Source organism: Pseudophryne corroboree, chromosome 10 (genome assembly GCF_028390025.1).
Source record: "Pseudophryne corroboree isolate aPseCor3 chromosome 10, aPseCor3.hap2, whole genome shotgun sequence".
NCBI lineage: Eukaryota > Metazoa > Chordata > Amphibia > Anura > Myobatrachidae > Pseudophryne > Pseudophryne corroboree.
Genome location: NC_086453.1, coordinates 153,277,006 through 153,298,891, shown reverse-complemented (window position 1 = coordinate 153,298,891; position 21,886 = coordinate 153,277,006). Strand labels below are relative to the sequence as shown.

The 21,886-nt window shown below is 44.4% G+C and overlaps 1 protein-coding gene across 3 annotated transcripts in view; it reads left to right on the top strand.

Moving 5' to 3' along the window:
* The window catches only part of LOC134966278 (myosin-binding protein C, fast-type-like), a 231,571-nt gene that overhangs the window by 128,903 nt on the left and 80,782 nt on the right, over positions 1-21,886 (top strand). For all 3 annotated transcript variants that reach the window (XM_063942887.1, XM_063942886.1, XM_063942888.1), the window contains 3 exons: positions 5,736-5,804; positions 7,121-7,332; positions 8,308-8,440. In XM_063942887.1, the coding sequence (XP_063798957.1) occupies positions 5,736-5,804; positions 7,121-7,332; positions 8,308-8,440 (414 nt within the window). The remainder of the gene's footprint in view (positions 1-5,735; positions 5,805-7,120; positions 7,333-8,307; positions 8,441-21,886) is intronic.

The following is a 21,886-nucleotide window of genomic DNA, read 5'->3' as shown; positions in this document are numbered from 1 at the left end:
CCTGGTTGCAGAAATATGGGGAAAAAATTGACAGGGGTTCCCCCATATTTAAGCAACCAGCATCGGGCTCTGCGCCTGGTCCTGGTTCCAAAAATACGGGGGACAAAAAGAGTAGGGGTCCCCCGTATTTTTAAAACCAGCACCGGGCTCCACTAGCTGGACAGATAATGCCACAGCCGGGGGTCACTTTTATATAGTGCCCTGCGGCCGTGGCATCAAAAATCCAACTAGTCACCCCTGGCCGGGGTACCCTGGGGGAGTGGGGACCCCTTCAATCAAGGGGTCCCCCCCCCCAGCCACCCAAGGGCCAGGGGTGAAGCCCGAGGCTGTCCCCCCCCCATCCAATGGGCTGCGGATGGGGGGGCTGATAGCCTTTGTTGTAAATGAAAAGATATTGTTTTTAGTAGCAGTACTACAAGTCCCAGCAAGCCTCCCCCGCATGCTGGTACTTGGAGAACCACAAGTACCAGCATGCGGCGGAAAAACGGGCCCGCTGGTACCTGTAGTACTATTACTAAAAAAATACCCAAAAAAACACAAGACACACACACCTTAAAAGTAAAGATTTATTACATACATGCACACAAACATACATACATACTTACCTTATGTTCACACGCAGGTCGGTCCTCTTGTCCAGTAGAATCCATGGGGTACCTGTAGAAAAAATTATACTCACAAAATCCAGTGTAGATCGGTCCTCTTCAAATCCATTTGTAATCCAGGTACTTGATTAAAATAAAAAAACGGACACACGAGCCACGAACTGAAAGGGGCCCCATGTTTTCACATGGGACTCCTTTCCCCGAATGCCAGAAACCCACTCTGACTTCTGTCTAAGTGGGTTTCTTCAGCCAATCAGGGAGCGCCACGTTGTAGCACTCTCCTGATCAGCTGTGTGCTCCTGTACTGAGTGACAGACGGCACACGGCAGTGTTACAATGTAGCGCCTATGCGCTCCATTGTAACCAATGGTGGTAACTTTCTGCCCTGCGGTTGACCTAAAGTGACGTCACCGCTGAGCAGAAAGTTCCCAGCATTGGTTACAATGGAGCTAATCACTGCCGTAAAAATAGAAAAAAAAACACGAATGACATCGACATCGGAACAAAAGAAAAACCCGAATACGACAGCTTAGTAAATTAGTCGTAATCAATTCAAAAAGTTGCAGTTTTACACTTTCGATGTCATTCGTGATTGAACTTTGACCTTTTTCCGAAAATTACGAATGTTAGTAAATTTACCCCTATGTTTTGTGCACCGTGCAGAATGGTGGTGGAAACAAAATATTGTGATTTTGCTTTTTGTCATCAGCAGCATAAAAACTTGTTAAACTAGAGGACAAAATGGATAGAGCAAGAGATAGATAAATCTTCTATTAAATCCTAATGCAATCTGCAAGAGACCAAAGATTTGGGATTAAAATTTACCCTTGGCAGGACAATGACCCAAAGTCTAAATTAAAGTCCAGACCAACATCCTGGAGTGGCCAAGTTAAAGTAACTTACAAAAGCTTTAGCATTGTTTATTTATTTGCTATTACAACATATTTTAGTCGGCCATGAAGAGTTAAACCTGACTTATAAGAGAGCAAAGAATAAGTCAGAGATTGGGAGCACAGGAGAAGGGTACCTGTTACCTGCTACCTCTATTAGATAAAAAAAAACACTGTGAGTACTGGTGAACATGTTGATCACAGTCTTCTTGGGTGAAAAAGTATAATCTGAAAATTAAGGTACTGAAGTTTGTGTATTATAAATTCCAGGGCTACCAATTGGGGTGGACAGGGGAAACACATGTTTTGAGGCCCAGCAGGTAGAGGGTTACACACAATACAAAGGCACATGCACATATCTCTGATATACATCAATTTAAAGTGCAGCCCCTACAGCTGATAGGGGTAATTCCAAGTTGATCGCAGCAGGAATTTTGTTAGCAGTTGGACAAAACCATGTGCACTGCTGGGGAGGCAGATTTAACATGTGCAAAAAGAGTTAGATTTGGGTGTGGTGTGTTCAATCTGCAATCTAATTTGCAGTGTAAAAATAAAGCAGCCAGTATTTGCACTGCACAGAAACAAAATAACCCACCCAAATCTAACTCTTTCTGCACATGTTATATCTGCCTCCCCGGCAGTGCACATGGTTTTGCCCAACTGCTAACAAAATTCCTGCTGCGATCAACTTGGAATTACCCCCATACTGCGCTGAGGCTATGCCCTGCTTGTTGATGTCACACAGTTGCAAAGGAAGGAGGTGGCTCATTGGTATTGGATTAGGCAGTTGCTTGGTGTGTGAGACATGGGGGTAAATTTACTAAGATTCGTATTTTCCCGTTTCAGGTCAAAGTTCAATCACGAATGACATTGAAAGTGTAAAACTGCAACTTTTTGAATTTATTACGACTAATTTACTAAGCTGTCGTATTCGGATTTTTCTTTTGTTCCGATGTCGATGTCATTCGTGTTTTTTTTTTTTTTTTTTACGGCAGTGATTAGCAAAACACTGCCGACTTTTTAAAAATGAATCTCGGCCGGATCTGTGTGATCCGTGCTGGGGTTCATTTTTTTTTTTTTTTTAATTAAACCCTGTAAAATCACAAAAAAAAAATGCGTGGGGTCCCCCCTCCTAAGCATAACCAGCCTCGGGCTCTTTGAGCCGATCCTGGTTGCAAAAATATGGGGAAAAAAATGACAGGGGTTCCCCCATATTTAAGCAACCAGCATCGGGCTCTGCGCCTGGTCCTGGTTCCAAAAATACGGGGGACAAAAAGAGTAGGGGTCCCCCGTATTTTTAAAACCAGCACCGGGCTCCACTAGCTGGACAGATAATGCCACAGCCGGGGGTCACTTTTATATAGTGCCCTGCGGCCGTGGCATCAAAAATCCAACTAGTCACCCCTGGCCGGGGTACCCTGGGGGAGTGGGGACCCCTTCAATCAAGGGGTTCCCCCCCCAGCCACCCAAGGGCCAGGGGTGAAGCCCGAGGCTGTCCCCCCCATCCAATTGGCTGCGGATGGGGGGCTGATAGCCTTTTGTCAAAATGAAAATATATTGTTTTTAGTAGCAGTACTACAACCTTACACTTGTAACCAATGGTGGGAACTTTCTGCCCTGCGGTTGACCTAAAGTGACGTCACCGCTGAGCAGAAAGTTCCCAGCATTGGTTACAATGGAGCGCATAGGCGCTACATTGTAACACTGCCGTGTGCCGCCTGTCATTCAGGACAGGAGCACACAGCCGATCAGGAGAGTGCTACAACGTGGCGCTCCCTGATTGGCTGAAGAAACCCACTTAGACAGAAGTCAGAGTGGGTTTCTGGCATTCGGGGAAAGGAGTCCCATGTGAAAACATGGGGCCCCTTTCAGTTCGTGGCTCGGGTCTCCGTTTTGTTATTTTATTCAAGTACGTGGATTACAAAAGGATGCTACGAGGAGCCTGGGACCCTGGATCTGGTGAGTAGAATTTTTTCAACAGGTACCCCTTGGATTCTACTGGAGAAGAGGACCGACCTGCGTGTGAACATAAGGTAAGTATGTGTATATGTTTGTGTGGATGTATGTAATAAATCTTTACTTTCAAGGTGTGTGTGTCTTGTGTTTATTTGGGTATTTTTTTAGTAGTAGTACTACAGGTACCAGCGGGCCCGTTTTTCCGCCGCATGCTGGTACTTGTGGTTCTCCAAGTACCAGCATGCGGGGGAGGCTTGCTGGGACTTGTAGTACTGCTACTAAAAACAATATCTTTTCATTTTGACAAAAGGCTATCAGCCCCCCATCCGCAGCCAATTGGCTGGGGGGGACAGCCTCGGGCTTCACCCCTGGCCCTTGGGTGGCTGGGGGGGGGGGACCCCTTGATTGAAGGGGTCCCCACTCCCCCAGGGTACCCCGGCCAGGGGTGACTAGTTGGATTTTTGATGCCACGGCCGCAGGGCACTATATAAAAGTGACCCCCGGCTGTGGCATTATCTGTCCAGCTAGTGGAGCCCGGTGCTGGTTTTAAAAATACGGGGGACCCCTACTCTTTTTGTCCCCCGTATTTTTGGAACCAGGACCAGGCGCAGAGCCCGATGCTGGTTGCTTAAATATGGGGGAACCCCTGTCATTTTTTTCCCCATATTTTTGCAACCAGGATCGGCTCAAAGAGCCCGAGGCTGGTTATGCTTAGGAGGGGGGACCCCACGCAATTTTTTTAAAAAAAATAACCACTTTCCCACCCCTTTCCACTGATATACATGCACGGACCTCATGGATCCGTGCATGCCTATCCAATCACGGATATAAAAAGCAGGTCTGGTTTTTTTTTGCACTTTTTTACGAGTTGTAATTTTTCACGGCAGTGTTTTTTTTTTTTTGCTTTGCACTTCTTAGTAAATGACCGTGAGATTCATACTTAAACAGCCGCGTTTTGACCGATGGTGTATTCATTCGTATTTTTTTGGATGACCTTCCAAAAAATACGAATGCCCTCATCACTGCCGTGATTTAAGTTTAGTAAATGACCGAGATGACACTTTGAAGAAAAAACGGCATCTCGGTCAAAATCGGGACCTTAGTAAATTTACCCCCATGGTCTTTGAGTGGTCAGGTTGGTTGGTGTTCATCATTGTCTATGGTGAGCATATAACTACTTCAGTATTAGACTGTAATGTGCAAACCCCCTACCTGAGGTGTCAGTACCCCGGAGTACTCAGTGTATCTAAATCTGCTAAAGAGGTGGGAGTCAGGGAAAACTAAACTTCATTTGATAAATTGGATATTGATAAATAAAATATTTCAAACTCTCCTTCCAAGAAGAGATGGCCTCATAATAATAAACTTGGCATGTTTCTCCCTTCTGCAACATTTGTTTTAAGTTGTGGTGCAAAAATAAAAATGTATTATAATCTTATGCAGTATACTGTATAAAAGGAACTATGTTTAGGGCCCTACATTCTGCATGATGAAATTTCTGGCTTTATACCTCATGATTAGTCACTCTTCCCCCTATAAGTTTAGCTAAAGCAACACGCCCCTCATTACCATCTTCTGAACTGCTTAAATCACAAATCACAGGCCTTTGATTTGTGATTTGCCAAAAACACTGAGTGCAGAGCAAGATTAAGGCCTGAAATGTGGCCCCTATATTCCCCCTATGTTGGGGCGCCCAACCAGTGCCTGAATAACAATTAAGCTAATCAGGGTGCACCCTAGGATGCCAGGCCCAATACTTCTGCCCTGCTTTGGTACAGGAGTTGAACTACATTAAGCTGTGCATACACTATACAATTATCTGGAAGACCACCTGTCCAATCTGGCTGGTTGGAATGAAAATCTGGTAATGTATGGAAGCAAATGATAATCAAACTTTCACATTTTTCAATGGAAATCAATGTACAATTAGGTTGTGAGGTATGACATATATCAATCTCCTCTCTAAAGGAGAGGGGGGCCAGGATCAAAATTTGTCAGGGGGCACATAATTCTTAATACTCAGTAATTTAAACTGAAATTATACTGTATAAAAATTTGATTGTGATTATTCTCTTAAATTGTTCATGAGTCTGATATATGAGATATGTGTGGTCAGCATCCCTTTCATGCTTGGCGTTAACGTGTGGCTGATAAATAAGTGGCTGATTAATGTGTGGATGATGAATCTGTGGATGATGAATGATGTGTGGTTAATATATTCTACTACAGTAGGATGCAACGTGTCCCACTCCAACTTTTTCCTGTGTGATCTGTCTTCTTTCAGAACCAGTGCAGACGGAAAACGAAGGGATGATGCTGGGGAACTTGATTTCAGTGCTCTCCTCAAAAAAACGTAATTATCCATTTTTCTACGTTAAACCAACCATAGGGCCTGATTCAGAGTTGCACACAATCCGCACACAATGTTCACGCAGTTCAGACTTTTTTTTTCAGCTGCCCATGTGTGAAAATTTCTGAAAACCTCCATGGCGCATGAGTAACACAGGGACTACTCACAAAGGTGCTGTTGCGATTGGGTCAGACAGTATTTGTGGCGGAATTGTGATGGGTGCTCCTGGGCAGTTACTGGGAGGTGGTTAGCAGTACATGCAAAAATGGTCTATAGTGGGTGCACCAATGCAATCGGCTGCATTCCAAGATGCCCAGACACAAGCATAGGAGGCCCTAGTCAGATGAAGAAACTGCACCTGCCAAAGAGCATCCTTATTCATCACCATTAGTTTCACCATGGTAACTCATGGTACGACAAATGGTAGTGTATAAGAATGCACCAATCAGTATTACAGTGTCAACAGGTGCTAATAGTGGGTGTCTCAGTCTTTTCACATTTGGCTGCACAGATGTACACAAGAGAAGGAGTTTGTAGCAGCATTTACATAAACTTGCACATGGGCATGCATTTTTGTGTGCAACTCAGAATCAGCTCCATAGAGCTGTAAATATAATGCACTAATGGACCACATTTCCTGGGATAAATTGTTTATGTTCTCCTAAATTATTGTTGTCTTTTGCATAACATAAAGATTCTACTGTTTTATGCCCATTTTAATCTCATGAGAATACCATACTTTCCTAATTTTGGGATACCCAGGAAGAAAAGACCAAGTGAGATATTCAATTGTTTGAAAAGTCGGTTGGGTGTCTGTTTTTTCCCTGTCTAGTAGATACAGTGTAGGAAAAAAAACAGATACCCAACTGACTCTTCAAACAATTGAATACCCCCCAAGTGTCAAGTGCAGGGGACATGGTGATACAATTATTTAATCATGGTCACACCCCACAGTGTGCAATACCATGTCTCACTGTATTAGGTGGCAGAGATGGAAGCTATAATGGCGCGTTTCGCTGTAAATTGCGTTAATATGTTCTGAGAACACCACCTCAATTTAAAATGAGCAGGAACTCAGAAAGTGAAATGCTCTCCTGGGAGTCAGTGGAAATGCCTATAAATTTGTGAGCTACCTTCCATAATCAAGTATCGAGAATACATCCTGTATACTGTCACCTACAACAAACAATCACATATTTGCTTTCACTAGTAAAACCTGCATTTGGCTACCGATAATACATTCTTGGCTGCTATGGGTTATGCCAATTTTTGCTTTGTTCTTCTGTTTGATAATCCTTTCTTGTCTCCATTTGCTTCAGAGAAAAGGAGAAGAAGGAGCAAAAGGAAAGGGAAAAGAAAAAAGGAGGGGATGATGATCCCATGGAGAATATCCCTCCACATGTCTGGGAAATATTGAAGAATGCTAAACCGAGCGAGTATGAAAAGATTGCTTTTGAGAATGGTGTCACTGATCTTAGAGGCATGCTGAAGCATCTGAAGAAGAAAAAAGTTCAGATAAAGAAAAGTGAAGGTATCTATCCAGGGGCTAATGCAGAATTCAAGGGGAGTTTTACTATCCCCAAGAATTGGCATGTCTAACAGGGGGTCAGTGTACCTTGTGCTGGGCACACTCTCTAAGCACATGATGTCACGCAGAGGGGACAGGGCAACCTGCACCGGGTGCATCACTCTGAATGGCTGTACAGACTGCAGGGTGCACGCCTAAAGCGCCCAAAGGACACTCCGGGATGTACTGCAGCAGAGATACTGAAGCAAGGGCATGGGGCAATTACAGTGCCGCCTCCAGGGCCCATCACTTTGTGCGACGGCACTGCTCACATGCCTCTAGTTAAAGCCTCACATGAGCATTGTTGTGAACACTACTGTTAGGTGCTGTCTTCGGAGTCGGGAAGCAACGCTAAGTGATACAGTCACTCAAAAACGGAGCTGCTCTCTAGTACCATGTTTTGCAGCTTTCACTAAATGCTGCTGCTTGTGTCTTAAGCTAAAATAGTATTTGCCTGAATCTTGGACTATTGAGGCCCTGTTTGGAAAAATGAGTAAGTACAAAATTGGCCAGACCCTGGGAAAGCTACTTTGGTTAATTGTCGCTACTATAAATCTGAAGTTCATTGCTAAAAGAAAATGTGTCAATGATGTACCACAAGGAATAGTTCAGTTAGTAGGGCAGTTAGCAGTAGCTTCAAGATATTCAGTAAGGGGCTTTGCTTTTACTTGGGTGTGATGGCTGCATTTTATTGCACACTCCATTCTGAAGAGACTATGGCTTTCTTCTAGTATACCCAAGTTATACAGGGGTACTCCATGCTGAAGGTTTCACTCTTACAGTGTGACCAGTCCAACCTCTTACAGCAAGCAGCTGGTTAGGGCCATTGCAGGTAGTACCCCATGCTGGCTATGAGCACTGATTTGAAAGGGAGATGGTGGTATGTGTTCAATTCAATCTGTTAATTTACGTTACTGCTGTTCTTATTTCTATCCGCAGCTTTTACAAGAAAACTAGATAATTGCTATACCGTAGATAAAGGCCAGAAAATGAAACTACAGATAGAAGTCTCAAATCCTGATCTTCCAGTTAAGTGGCTGAAGAATGGGCAAGTGATAGCACCCAGCGCTAAGTAGGTGAACATGTGTCATAATGATATGTGATTAGTCTGTATTTCTCACTTAAACCAGAAAAGATGTTTCATCCAATGGCAATAGGCTATTCTATACCAGAATATTAGGGGTGTGAGACAATACTATATTTCTTATAAAGGGGAGATTTACCAAAGGGTTGTGAGAGATAATGTGGCGAGAGATAAAGTACCAAACAATCAACTTCTGTCATTTTACTGCAGTTCAAGAAAACTGACATAAACTGAATGGTTGGCTCTATCCTCTTTATCTCTCTTTAGGGTTTGGTACTGTAAATCTCCCCCTAAAACTGGGATAGGTGGTTAATATACCAATGCAAACCTCATTCTGTTTTGCACATTACTGACTCCAGAATCTAAAATCGGAAAACAAACACCAACATTGAGTTTTGCAATTTTACTAAGGAGCGAGACAAGAAGGCATGTCCATGGGGCATCTCCAAAGTCAGTAGAAAAGAAAGACAAAATTTATTCAGCTTCTGTCAACTAGGGGGTTGCGCTTTATATATAAACTTAAGTGCATTAGCATTAATGGGGTCGGTGATACCCAGTGCGCCAAATATCCCTCTTTTTGAGCCCAAGACACACATGTTCAAAATGGGTGCGTAGCCTCACAGGAAGGGGTGTGGGCAGTGCAACCACCTAATGATGACAGTGCCTAGGCTGCACATTTAGTAAATACTTACATAAGAATAATCAAAATAAAGCCTGTAGTTAATTAGTGATGGCTATGTAGCCCTACATGTGATTTACAAAGATTTTCAATTATCTGATGTGCTTTATCTAGGCAGCTACAAAATTTCTGTAAAATTTTTAGAAAAGATGTGCACCTACCCATGTGTTTTGGATCTGTATTAATTTTGTGTTTTGGTTTCGGTTCTACTTCAGCAAAACCAGACTAACGTGTTTTGGATTTGGATCTGTATTTTATTTTAGATGCTAAAAACAGCTAAAATCATTTAATGTGGTCCTGTCTTTGTTCCTACCATATAATTAACCTCAATAATATTCATTTCCAGTCATTACTGACTACCTCATAGCTCACAATATTGTTTTCAACAATAATGGCCAAAAGCTGCAGCTAGCTGGATGGCTACTAAGCGACAGAGCAGCGACACAAACACACGGCAATGTTTCCTAATATAGCACTTCTAGGTAGAGATGAGCGGGTTCGGTTCTCAGAGAACAAAACCCTACTGAACTTCAGTACCCGAGCCCGGATTCGGGGGCCGGTTCGGGTTTTCCCGTCTGACTCGGAAACCAGAACGAGGCAAAACGTCATCATCCCGCTGTCGGATTCTCGCGGGATTTGGAGTCCATATAAGTGGCCGTGCATCGCCGCCATTTTCACTCTGGCATTGGAGAGTGTAGAGAGAGGACGTGTCTCCGTCCTCAGTGTCCTGCATCAGTTCAGTGTTAGTGTCTTGTTCTGCATCAGTACAGTCACATTGGTTGTGTCCTGCTGCCATATGTTCAGTGCTGCTGTATAAATCCAGTCCAGTGGTGCTGTGTTGTGCTGCATCAGTCCAGTGGTGGTGTCTTGTGCATCATCAGTTCAGTCACAGTGGTGGTGTCCTCTGCTGCCATATGTCCAGTGCCACTGTATAAGTTCAGTCCATTGCAGTGGTGCTGTGTTGTCCAGCATCAGTCCAGTGGTGGTGTCCCTGTGCTGCTGTTAATGTCCAGTGGTACTGCCGTATATATGTCCAGCGGTAATGCCGTATAATTCCAGTGATCCTGCCGTATAATTCCAGTGGTACTGGCATATATGTCCAGTCAAGTGATACTGCTGTATATGTCCAATGGTGCTGCCATATAAGTCCAGTGGTACTGCCGTATAAATCAAGTGATCCTGCCGTATATGTCCAGTGATCCTGCCGTATAATTCCAGTGATCCTGCCATATAATTCCAGTGGTACTGGCGTATATGTCCAGTCCAGTGATACGGCCGTATATGTCCAATGGTACTGCCGTATAAGTCCAGTGATCCTGCCGTATAATTCCAGTGATCCTGCCGTATAAATCCAGTGATCCTGCTGTATAACTCCAGTGATCCTGCCGTATAATTCCAGTGATTCTGCCGTATAATTCCAGTGGTAATGGCGTATAAGTCCAGTCCAGTGATACTGCCGTATATGTCCAGTGGTACTGCCATATAAATCCAGTGGTACTGCCGTATAATTCCAGTGATCCTGCCATATAAATCCAGTGATCCTGACATATAATGCCAGTGATCCTGCCGTATAATTCCAGTGGTACTGGCATATAAATCCAGTCCAGTGATACTGTCGTATATGTCCAGTGGTACTGCCATATAAGTCCAGTGGTACTGCCGTAAAATTCCAGTGGTACTGGCGTATAAATCCAGTGATCCTGCTGTATAATTCCAGTGATACTGACGTATAAATCCAGTGATCCTGCCATATAATTCCAGTGGTACTGGCGTATAATTCCAGTGATCCTGCCTTATAATTCCAGTGGTACTGGCGTATAAGTCCAGTGATCCTGCCATAAAATTCCAGTGGTACTGGCGTGTGATCCTGCCATATAAATCCAGTGATTCTGTCGTATAATTCCAGTGGTACTGGCCTATAAATCCAGTGATCCAGCTGTATAATTCCAGTGATCCTGCCGTATCATTCCAGTGATCCTGCCGTATAAGTCCAGTGGTACTGCCATATAAATCCAGTCCAGTGGTGCTGCCATATAAGTTCAGTGGTGCTGTCCTGTGCTGTATATTATTTATTCCAAATAAAGGGGTTATTAATATTTAATCCAAATTTTTTTCACAGGGTTTGCATTGTGTAGGGTAGAGGTACGCTCTCCTGTACCGCATATTGTTATATAACTCCAGAAAAATAATGGAGAACAAAAATGTAGAGGATAAAATAGGGAAAGATCAAGAACCACTTCCTCCTAGTGCTGAAGCTGCTGCCACTAGTCATTACATAGACGATGAAATGACATCAACATCGTCTGCCAAGGCCGATGCCCAATGTGATAGTAGAGGGCATGTAAAATCCAAAAAGCCAAAGTTCAGTAAAAAGACCCAAAAAAAAGAAATTTAAATGGTCTGAGGAGAAACGTAAACTTACCAATATGCCATTTACGACACAGAGTGGCAAGGAACGGCTAAGGCCGTGGCCTATGTTCATGACTAGTGGTTCAGGTTCACATGACGATGGAAGCCCTCACTAGAAAAATGATAAGATTTAAGGTGGACAAAGCACAGCAAAGAACTGTGCGTTCTAAGATGGTATTACAAATCCCCAAGGAGAGTCCAAGTGTGTCGGCGGTTGCTATGCCTGACCTTCGCAACACTGGACGGGAAGAGGTGGCTCCTTCCACCATTTGCACAACCTCTGCAAGTGCTGGAAGGAGCACCTACGGTCCAGTTTCTGATATTCAAATTGAAGATGTCACTGTTGAAGTACACCAGGATGAGGATATGGGTGTTGCTGGCTGTGACGACGCTGCCGGCCAATTCCACAAATATGCCAATTTGAGAACTGCCACATGCGACGTTCGGGGTCACTTTTGACACACGAGATTACTTAAATACTTTCAGCTGCCACCAGCAAAGTCTTTTCAACGTATTATGGACGTTGCAGGCGTCTTTAGCTTTACCTGTCACACACAGGCTGCAATACTTAGAAAAATAGATAAGCGTGAGCCACACAGGCGTTGAGTTCATAAGAACAACAGAATCAGAACTAAAATTAGGATTTTAATTTCAAGAATACTTCAGAGCTTTGGTTACAAAAAGGTTACAAAGATTATTAAGAATATTTTAAAAACACACACAGAATACAGCAATCTCAATAAATGAAAAGGAAATAAAACTTCCAGAAACCCTACTCACTTACGCAAGCGAATTTTAGATTTCTGACATGGGGGCTCCACAGAATAACTCAGGTCATCTCCAGCATACTAGCTGTCCCTAAGAGATCACAACTTCTATTTTCATGAGACAGACAGATATAGTCTCCAGCTTCATCAGGCCCCCTCCCTTGGGATTTTTAACGGTTTCCCTGTTGGACATACTTGGTGCTTGGCAACAGCCAAGGGGAGTGGTAGGGGGTGTACTGTAGGAATCTCTTTCAAAGAAAGTGCTGTTTATGACATTAGCCAGGAAACAGGATCCCTGGTCTGTTTACAGCCCCTCTGTTGACCCAACACACAAATTGGCCTTATCAGCCCTCAATGTCCAGATTTTGCAAATCTCTTCTTTTGATGTAGGAATGTCATCCCAACTTTATGGTCTGCAAATCTCTCCTGGCCTGGACCTATGGGGGTAAAATGCAGGACATTGCATGTCAGCCATTTTGTTACATCTAGGCTGAAATGAATACAAAATTAATATATATACAGTCACTTGAAAACACAGCTACAGCCTTTTTCACTCTGCCCCATCTCCAAAAGACTGGGGTCGCCCACCTCCATACACCTCTGTGAATAAACACTGTGTACTCCTGTTACCTACACCTGGAGAGAGAATAACATGTTCCTTTCCTGGCTCAGCCTCAGGAGAAGGTTGAAAGGCCGTCGCCCTCAGGTTCTGCAGCTTCTGACTGTGGCCCACCCCTCCCTGGCTGTCCTCTGTCAGGACAGAGGGGGGTTTGCATGGCAGGACTTGCATCACACTCCTGTCCAAACCTTTTGTTCATTTTATCCCCTAGCACTTGTAAATGGGGATTCTCATTCTGGGTAAACACAATTTCACACTTTTTACATACATCAGTGCCTATGGTCAAGCACAGTCATTTCTGACACTGATAAGTTTTCTACTTTCATTGCTAAGAGTAAAGGAGACAGTCTCTTATCAGCAGAAATACTTTCTGATTCCTTTCCAAGGGTTAATGTGCAGCCCTCCTGCATTGCCCTCTGCTTGGTACCTATAGCTAGGTCACACCTCACATCAGACACATCTTTATACAGTGTGCCCACATAATTCCCAGGTGTCTGTAACTCGGTGGGTCTAGTGGTACCACAATGGGGAGAAATTTCCTCATTAACACATACTGGGGAAAATACACCTAGACACTTCTCCCAAACAATTTCTTCCTCCCCTCGTGCTGTATTGGCACTGGCTCTCTGTTCAACCTGGAGAGGTAAGTTTTCCACTGAAGCCTCAGTGTATGGGAATCCCTGCTGGGTGTCTACATGCAAGACCAGGGCAGGAAGGGGGGTCTGAGGGGGAGGGACAGCAATGTGTGTTTCTCCCTTCTCAGCTGTTGACACAGACCCTTCTCTGACACAACCCTGGTACCTAACATGCTGGCAGCACCCCCGACAGACACATTATTTCCTACATTGATACATGCATCATCAAAATTACTGGTAACACGTATACAAGACAATACATCATCCTCATTGACTCCCTTCCCTAGGCCAGTATCTGAGCTTGCAACCTTCACAGGGAGGGAGGGGGGCGGAGGGGGATCTCTGGCTTTTGAGTCACCCTCCCCACTTGCAGGGGTTAAATCACAGCTTTTCTGTGCTGCTGCACTGCGTGTCATTACTGCTACCCCAGGCGTGGTATTACATACAGTATTCAACACAGTATTATCATCAATACAAGGAATCATTGCCCCTCCTTTATACATAGACGTTTGCCTGTTTTCGGGGCCCCTCAGTACCTGCAAATCATTTTCAACAATACAGGGAGTAATTTCTTTGTCCCTATGGCATGTTATCCGGATCACCCGGGGCCTGAGGGAGATTGGTGATAGCAAGAAAAGCTGGCAATGTTGCAGTATCAATAATCATTCATGTAGGTGGGGTGCGTTTGCCCCAAACCAGTTTCAAGTAACTCACTCTTAGGCAGGTTGGGTAGCACACATATGGGAACAGGGTCCCCTATCCCCACCTTGTGGTAAGATGCCTGTGGACAGACAGGGTTACATCCTATCACGTTAATCAGAGTGGCCCGGGACACATTGTTGCATACAGCCTTCAACCCAACTACTGATACAGGTAGAACATAATCTGCTAACTGCACCCCACACAACTCTATATCAGGGCATGCACTTTCTGACAGAATAGATTCAGCCCTGTGTAATGACAAAGAGTTATTTTCTAGTACACACTGGTTGGTAACATTCTCAGAATCACATACATTGGCATTAATGTTGCACGGATCGGCAGGTGTCCCCTGAGGAAAAGAAGGGTTAGTTCCTGCAGCAATACAGTTAATTTCACTGGTATTATCACAAATCTCTAGCACAGTAGAAAATGCAAAATGTTCACGGGGCACTACGTTTTTACCCAGAGTCACTTCTGTGCAAGATCCAGCAGTATCACATAGCATTTAGTGATGTGCACCGGAAATTTTTCGGTTTTTGTGTTTTGGTTTTGGGTTCGGTTCCGCGGCCGTGTTTTGGGTTCAGACGCGTTTTGGCAAAACCTCACCGAAATTTTTTTGTCGGATTCGGCTGTGTTTTGGATTCGGGTGTTTTTTTCAAAAAACCCTAAAAAACAGCTTAAATCATAGAATTTGGGGGTCATTTTGATCCCATAGTATTATTAACCTCAATAACCATAGTTTCCACTCATTTTCAGTCTATTCTGAACACCTCACATCTCACAATATTATTTTTAGTCCTAAAATTTGCACCGAGGTCGCTGGATGGCTAAGCTAAGCGACCCTAGTGGCCGACACAAACACCTGGCCCATCTAGGAGTGGCACTGCAGTGTCAGACAGGATGGCCCTTCAAAAAAATTGTCCCCAAACAGCACATGATACAAAGACAAAAAGAGGCGCAATGAGGTAGCTGTGTGACTAAGATAAGCGACCCAAGTGGCCGACATAAACATCTGGCCCATCTAGGAGTGGCACTGCAGTGTCACGCAGGATGGCCCTTCAAAAAAATACTCCCCAAACAGCACATGACGCAAAGAAAAAAAGAGGCGCAATGAGGTAGCTGTGTGACTAAGCTAAGCGACCCTAGTGGCCGACACAAACACCTGGCCCATCTAGGAGTGGCACTGCAGTGTCACGCAGGATGGCCCTTCAAAAAAATACTCCCCAAACAGCACATGATGCAAAGAAAAATGAAAGAAAAAAGAGGAAGGTCAGGCATCGCAACCGACACAATTGGACTCTCCTTGGGGATTTGTGATTTCGAAGAACGCACAGTTCTTTGCTGTGCTTTTGCCAGCTTAAGTCTTTTCATTTTTCTAGCGAGAGGATGAGTGCTTCCATCCTCATGTGAAGCTGAACCACTAGCCATGAACATAGGCCAGGGCCTCAGCCGTTCCTTGCCACTCCGTGTCGTAAATGGCATATTGGCAAGTTTACGCTTCTCCTCAGACGCTTTTAATTTTTATTTTTGGGTCATTTTACTGATCTTTTGTGTTTTGGATTTTACATGCTCTGTACTATAACATTGGGCATCGGCCTTGGCAGACGACGTTGATGGCATTTCATCGTCTCGGCCATGACTAGTGGCAGCAGCTTCAGCACGAGGTGGAAGTGGATCTTGAGCTTTCCCTATTTTTTTAACCTCCACATTTTTGTTCTCCATATTTTAATGTGCACAACTAAAAGGCACCACAGGTATACAATGTAGATGGATGGATAGTATACTTATGGACGACGAGTGACGACACAGAGGTAGGTACAGCAGTGGCCTACCGTACTGCTATATACAGTATAATAAATGGACCTGGTGGACACTGTCAGCAAACTGATAAACTAGTATAAAGAAAAAAAGCCACCACAGGTATACAATGTAGATGGATGGATAGTATACTTATGGACGAATGACTGACGACACAGAGGTAGGTACAGCAGTGGCCTACCGTACTGCTATATACAGTATAATAGACCTGGTGGACACTGTCAGCAGACTGCTAAACTAGTACTACTAGTATAAAGAAAAAAATCCACCACAGGTATACAATGTAGATGGATGGATAGTACACTTATTATTATTAATGGATGACGAGTGACTGACGACACAGAGGTAGGTACAGCAGTGGCCTACCGTACTGCTATATACAGTATAATGGACCTGGTGGACACTGTCAGCAGACTGCTAAACTAGTATTACTAGTATAAAAAAAAAGCCACCACAGGTATACAATGTAGATGGATGGTAGTATACTTATGGACGACGAGTGACGACACAGAGGTAGGTACAGCAGTGGCCTACCGTACTGCTATATACAGTATAATGGACCTGGTAGACACTGTCAGTAGACTGCTAAACTAGTACTACTAGTATAAAAAAAAAAGCCACCACAGGTATACAATGTAGATGGATGGATAGTATACTTATGGACGACGAGTGACGACACAGAGGTAGGTACAGCAGTGGCCTACCGTACTGCTATATACAGTATAATGGACCTGGTGGACACTGTCAGCAGACTGCTAAACTAGTACTACTAGTATAAAAAAAAAAGCCACCACAGGTATACAATGTAGATGGATGGTAGTATACTTATGGACGACGAGTGACGACACAGAGGTAGGTACAGCAGTGGCCTACCGTACTGCTATATACAGTATAATGGACCTGATAGACACTGTCAGCAGACTGCTAAACTAGTACTACTAGTATAAATAAAAAAAGCCACCACAGGTATACAATGTAGATGGATGGATAGTATACTTATTATTATTAATGGATGACGAGTGACTGACGACACAGAGGTAGGTACAGCAGTGGCCTACCGTACTGCTATATACAGTATAATGGATCTGGTGGACACTGTCAGCAGACTGCTAAACTAGTACTACTAGTATAAAGAAAAAAAGCCACCACAGGTATACAATGTAGATGGATGGATAGTATACTTATGGACGACGAGTGATGACACAGAGGTAGGTACAGCCGTGGCCTACCGTACTGCTATATACAGTATAATAAATGGACCTGGTGGACACTGTCAGCAAACTGCTAAACTAGTATAAAGAAAAAAAGCCACCACAGGTATACAATGTAGATGGATGGATAGTATACTTATTATTATTATTAATGGATGACGAGTGACTGACGACACAGAGGTAGGTACAGCAGTGGCCTACCGTACTGCTATATACAGTATAATAGACCTGGTGGACACTGTCAGCAGACTGCTAAACTAGTATAAAAAAAAGCCACCACAGGAGTGTTTTTCAGGCAGACAAACGTATACTGGTGGTCACTGTCAGCAAAACTGTGCACTGTACTCCTGCTATAGCTGCTCCCCAGTCCCCACAATTAAGCAGTGTGAGCACTCAGCACAGATATATAATGCAGCACACTGAGCACAGATATGGTATGGAGCGTTTTTTTCAGGCAGAGAACTGATAAAAAAAAACTGGTGGTCACTATCAGCAAAACTCTGCACTCTACTCCGAGTCCTAACAGCTGCTCCCCAATCCTCCCCACAATTAGTAATAAAACAAGCAATCAACTGTCTCTTCTACAATTATAAACGGAGAGGACGCCAGCCACGTCCTCTCCCTATCAATCTCAATGCACGTGTGAAAATGGCGGCGACGCGTGGCTGCTTATATAGAATCCGAATCTCGCGAGAATCCGACAGCGGGATGATGACGTTCGGGCGCGCTCGGGTTAGCTGAGCAATGCGGGAGGATCCGAGTCTGCTCGGACCCGTGTAAAAAAAGGTAAAGCTCGGGTGGGTTCGGTTTCTCGGAAACCGAACCCGCTCATCATTAATAGCATTTCAGGTACTGCACACAGAGCAATACCATTGCAAGGTTTAGCATCATCACATACTACCTGAGATGATTCACCTATTTCAACAACTTAGAAATGTCAGGCACAGATTGTGCTATCAATTGTCCAAAGTCAGTTCTCACGAACACATTCTTGGGAGTAATATCTTACACTCCCACCTCTCTTGTCGACATAATCTCCTCCACCATCAGGTTCTCCTGAAAATCAGTTTCTTCCAGCTGCAAATTCTGCGCAGACGGAGGTAATATGCTGTTCACACCAACATCTCCTCCCAGTAGGGTACACTGCACCTTTGGAAGCGAGAACTCCGTAATATAGTCCACACCGACTGTAGATGATGGGGGTACCTGTTCCTCCTGGGGCACCCCTGCAGGCTGCACTACTGCTTCTTCCGCTGATAAAAGAAGCTTTCGCAGATGTTGTCTTTCATCATCCACTCTGCGACACTGATCGTGCCAGAATGGGGTATCGAGCTTCCTCACATTGCGTGCCTCTCTCCATGTATCTTCAAAACATTCCTCCAGCTCATGCAGCAGGTACGTAGAACTCATCTCGGAACCTAACCGCAGAAGTGTGGATCGATACCTGCTGAAGGCATTGCACTCGCTCACCTCTGCCCACCAGAGCTGACAGAGCATCTTGCTGCGGGTATTGTCACGGCATACAAGACCCTGCAGCTGACATTCTTTAATTAGCTCCTCCGTACTCATCCTGGAAGACAGGTCATCTGGGCCATACCCCCATTGCTCTTCTGACGCTGTCTCGGATGGTGGCCCAGCAATTTTTGACGTCTCCCTGGCAGCCTCACGTTCCAGAGCTGCTTGGCGTTCGGCAAGGATCTGTTGCCCCAGATGCATAAGGGTTGCCCAGGCTGGAGATGACTTCATAGCGAAATTGCACTCTGTAAATACTTATCCAGGTCTTGATCTTCAGTGTAGATGTAAGAGGTGCCAGATCTCCACTGGGTATTTGCAGTACTGTCCAAGTTCACATAGTCCGTCATACTAGGGACTTGATCCAGGCAAGGTTTAACAGTGACCTCCCTGGTCTCATGGTATCGCGAGCAATCACTTTCTTGTTGCGATGCCATTTGTAGCTTACATTCTCTCTCAGCTACTCGGTTTGCAGAACTCATTTCTGCCATAGAACTCTCCCTCTGCACCAGGTGTGCAGCACTGGCAGGCCCTATCTCTCTCTCCTCTCGTGCACTGGAACACTTTCTTCCTGTCCAGCACACAGCTCCGACAGTTTCCAGGAATGGGAGGATAAGATCCACATTTGAGGCAGCCACAGCAGGCCTCACATCGATAACAGAGTCCACATCAGAATCCAGCGTTGTACTATTACTACCCGCAGTACATAGTAGTCCAGTACGCAATACATCTCCTACCGTCTCAGCAGCCCAGGCCGATGCATCATTCCCACGCACAGGTTTGCAGCCATCATGATGCTCTGTATCTTTCCCATACTTGATATCAGTCGGCGTATATTTATCCAAGGCCATATGCACAGGTCTCACATCGATAACAGATTCCACATCAGAAATCAGCATGGCACCATTACTACCCGCAGTACGTAACAGTCCAGTATGCAATAGATCCCCTACTGTCTCAGCAGCACAGGCCGATGCACTATTCCCACACACAGGTTTGCCATCATCCTTCATCAGATGCTTAGACTTAGTCATCTTTGATCTCATCTTCACCAAAATAAAATAATAGAAAAGAAAAACAAGAGATGGGGAGGGGAACAGAGATTGCTACTCACTGTGTGGATTTTAAAATTATAATAAAGCTCTGAGTTCTGATTCTGGTGAAGTGGATGTTCCGCTCACGAAATTATTACCACCTTCACTTAAGTTCTTAGACAAAAACAATTATCATCCCACCACTTGCCACCACTTTGTGACAACGCTGCCGGCCAATTCCACAAATACGCCAATTTGAGAACTGCCACATGCGACGTACGGGGTCACTTTTGACACACGGGATTACTTAAATACTTTCAGCTGCCATCAGCAAAGACTTTTCAACGTATTACGGATGTTGCAGGCGTCTTTAGCTTTACCTATCACACACACACTGCAATACTTAGAATAATAGGTAAGCGTGAGCCACACAGGCGTTGAGTTCATAAGAACAACAGAATCAGAACTAAAATTAGAATATTAATTTCAAGAATACTTCAGAGCTTTGGTTACAAAAAGGTTACAAAGATTATTAAGAATATTTCAAAAACACACTTACGCAAGCGAATTTTAGATTTCTGCTGTGGGGGCTTCACAGAATAACTTACAGTAGGTCATCTCCAGCATACTAGCTGTTCCCAAGAGATCACAACTTCTATTTTCATGAGACAGACAGATATAGTCTCCAGCTTCATCAGGCCCCCTGCCTTGGGATGTTTAACTGTTTCCCTGTTGGACATACTTGGTGCTTGGCAACAGCCAAGGGGGGTGGTAAGGGGTGTACTGTAGGAATCTCTTTCAAAGAAAGTGCGGTTTATGACATTAGCCAGGAAACAGGATCCCTGGTCTGTTTACAGCCCCTCTGTTGACCCAACAAACAAATTGGCCTTATCAGCCCTCAATGTCCAGAGCTTGCAAATCTCTGCTTTTGATGTGGGAATGTCATCTCAACTTTATGGTCTGCAGATCTCTCCTGGCCTGGACCTATGGGGGTCAAATGCAGTACATTGCATGTCAGCCATTTTGTTACATCTAGGCTGAAATTAATACAAAATTAATATATATACAGTCACTTGAAAACATTATTGGTGATTATTCCTTCAGGTAATCACCACACCTTAGATCACATATAGTTTGTAATCCTCCTTTCTGTATACAAATGTGACACTGGCGCTGAGGAGGAAGTTGACGATGAGGATTCTGATGGTGATGTGGCTTGTTTAAATCAGGCACCGGGGAAGACACCTGTTGTCCATGGGATGAATAAGCCCATTGTGATGCCTGGGCAAACTGCCAAAAAAGCCACCTCTTCGGTGTGGAATTATTTCTCCACAAATCCGAACAACAGGTGTCAAGCCATGTGTTGCCTCTGTCAATCTGTAATAAGTAGGGTAAGGACGTTTACCACCTAGGAACATCCTCCCCTATACGTCACCTGCAGCGCATTCATCAGAAGTCAGTGTCAAGTTGTGAAACTTTGGGTAAGAGCGTAAGCAGTCCACTGACACCTAAATCCCTTCTTCCTCTTCTACCCAAGCTCCTGCAAGCCACACCAGCAACTCCCTCAACGTCAACTTCCTCCTCAGTCAGGAACGTCAGTTGTCCTGCAGGCCTTGTCACTGGCAAGACTGAGGAGTCCTCTCCTAACCAGGATTCCTCCAGAGGATCTTTGAGTGGTACGCCTACTACTACTGCTGCTGTTGCTGCCGCTGCTGTTGTTGCTGCTAAGTGTCGACCATCATCCAAGAGGGGAAGTCGGAAGACCACTTGTACTACTTCAACTAACCAATTGACTGTCCAACAGTACTTTGTGAGGAAGATTAAATATGACAGCAGTCATCCTTTTGTAAAGCGGATAACTGAGGCCTTGACAGCTATGTTGGTGTTAGACGTGCGTACGGTATCCGCCATTAGTTCTGTGGGACTTAGAGAATTGTTTGAGGTAGTGTGTCCCCGGTACCAAATGCCATCTAGGTTCCACTTCATTAGACAGGCGATACCGAGAATGTACAGAGACATCAGAAAAAGTGTCCTCAGTGTCCTAAAAA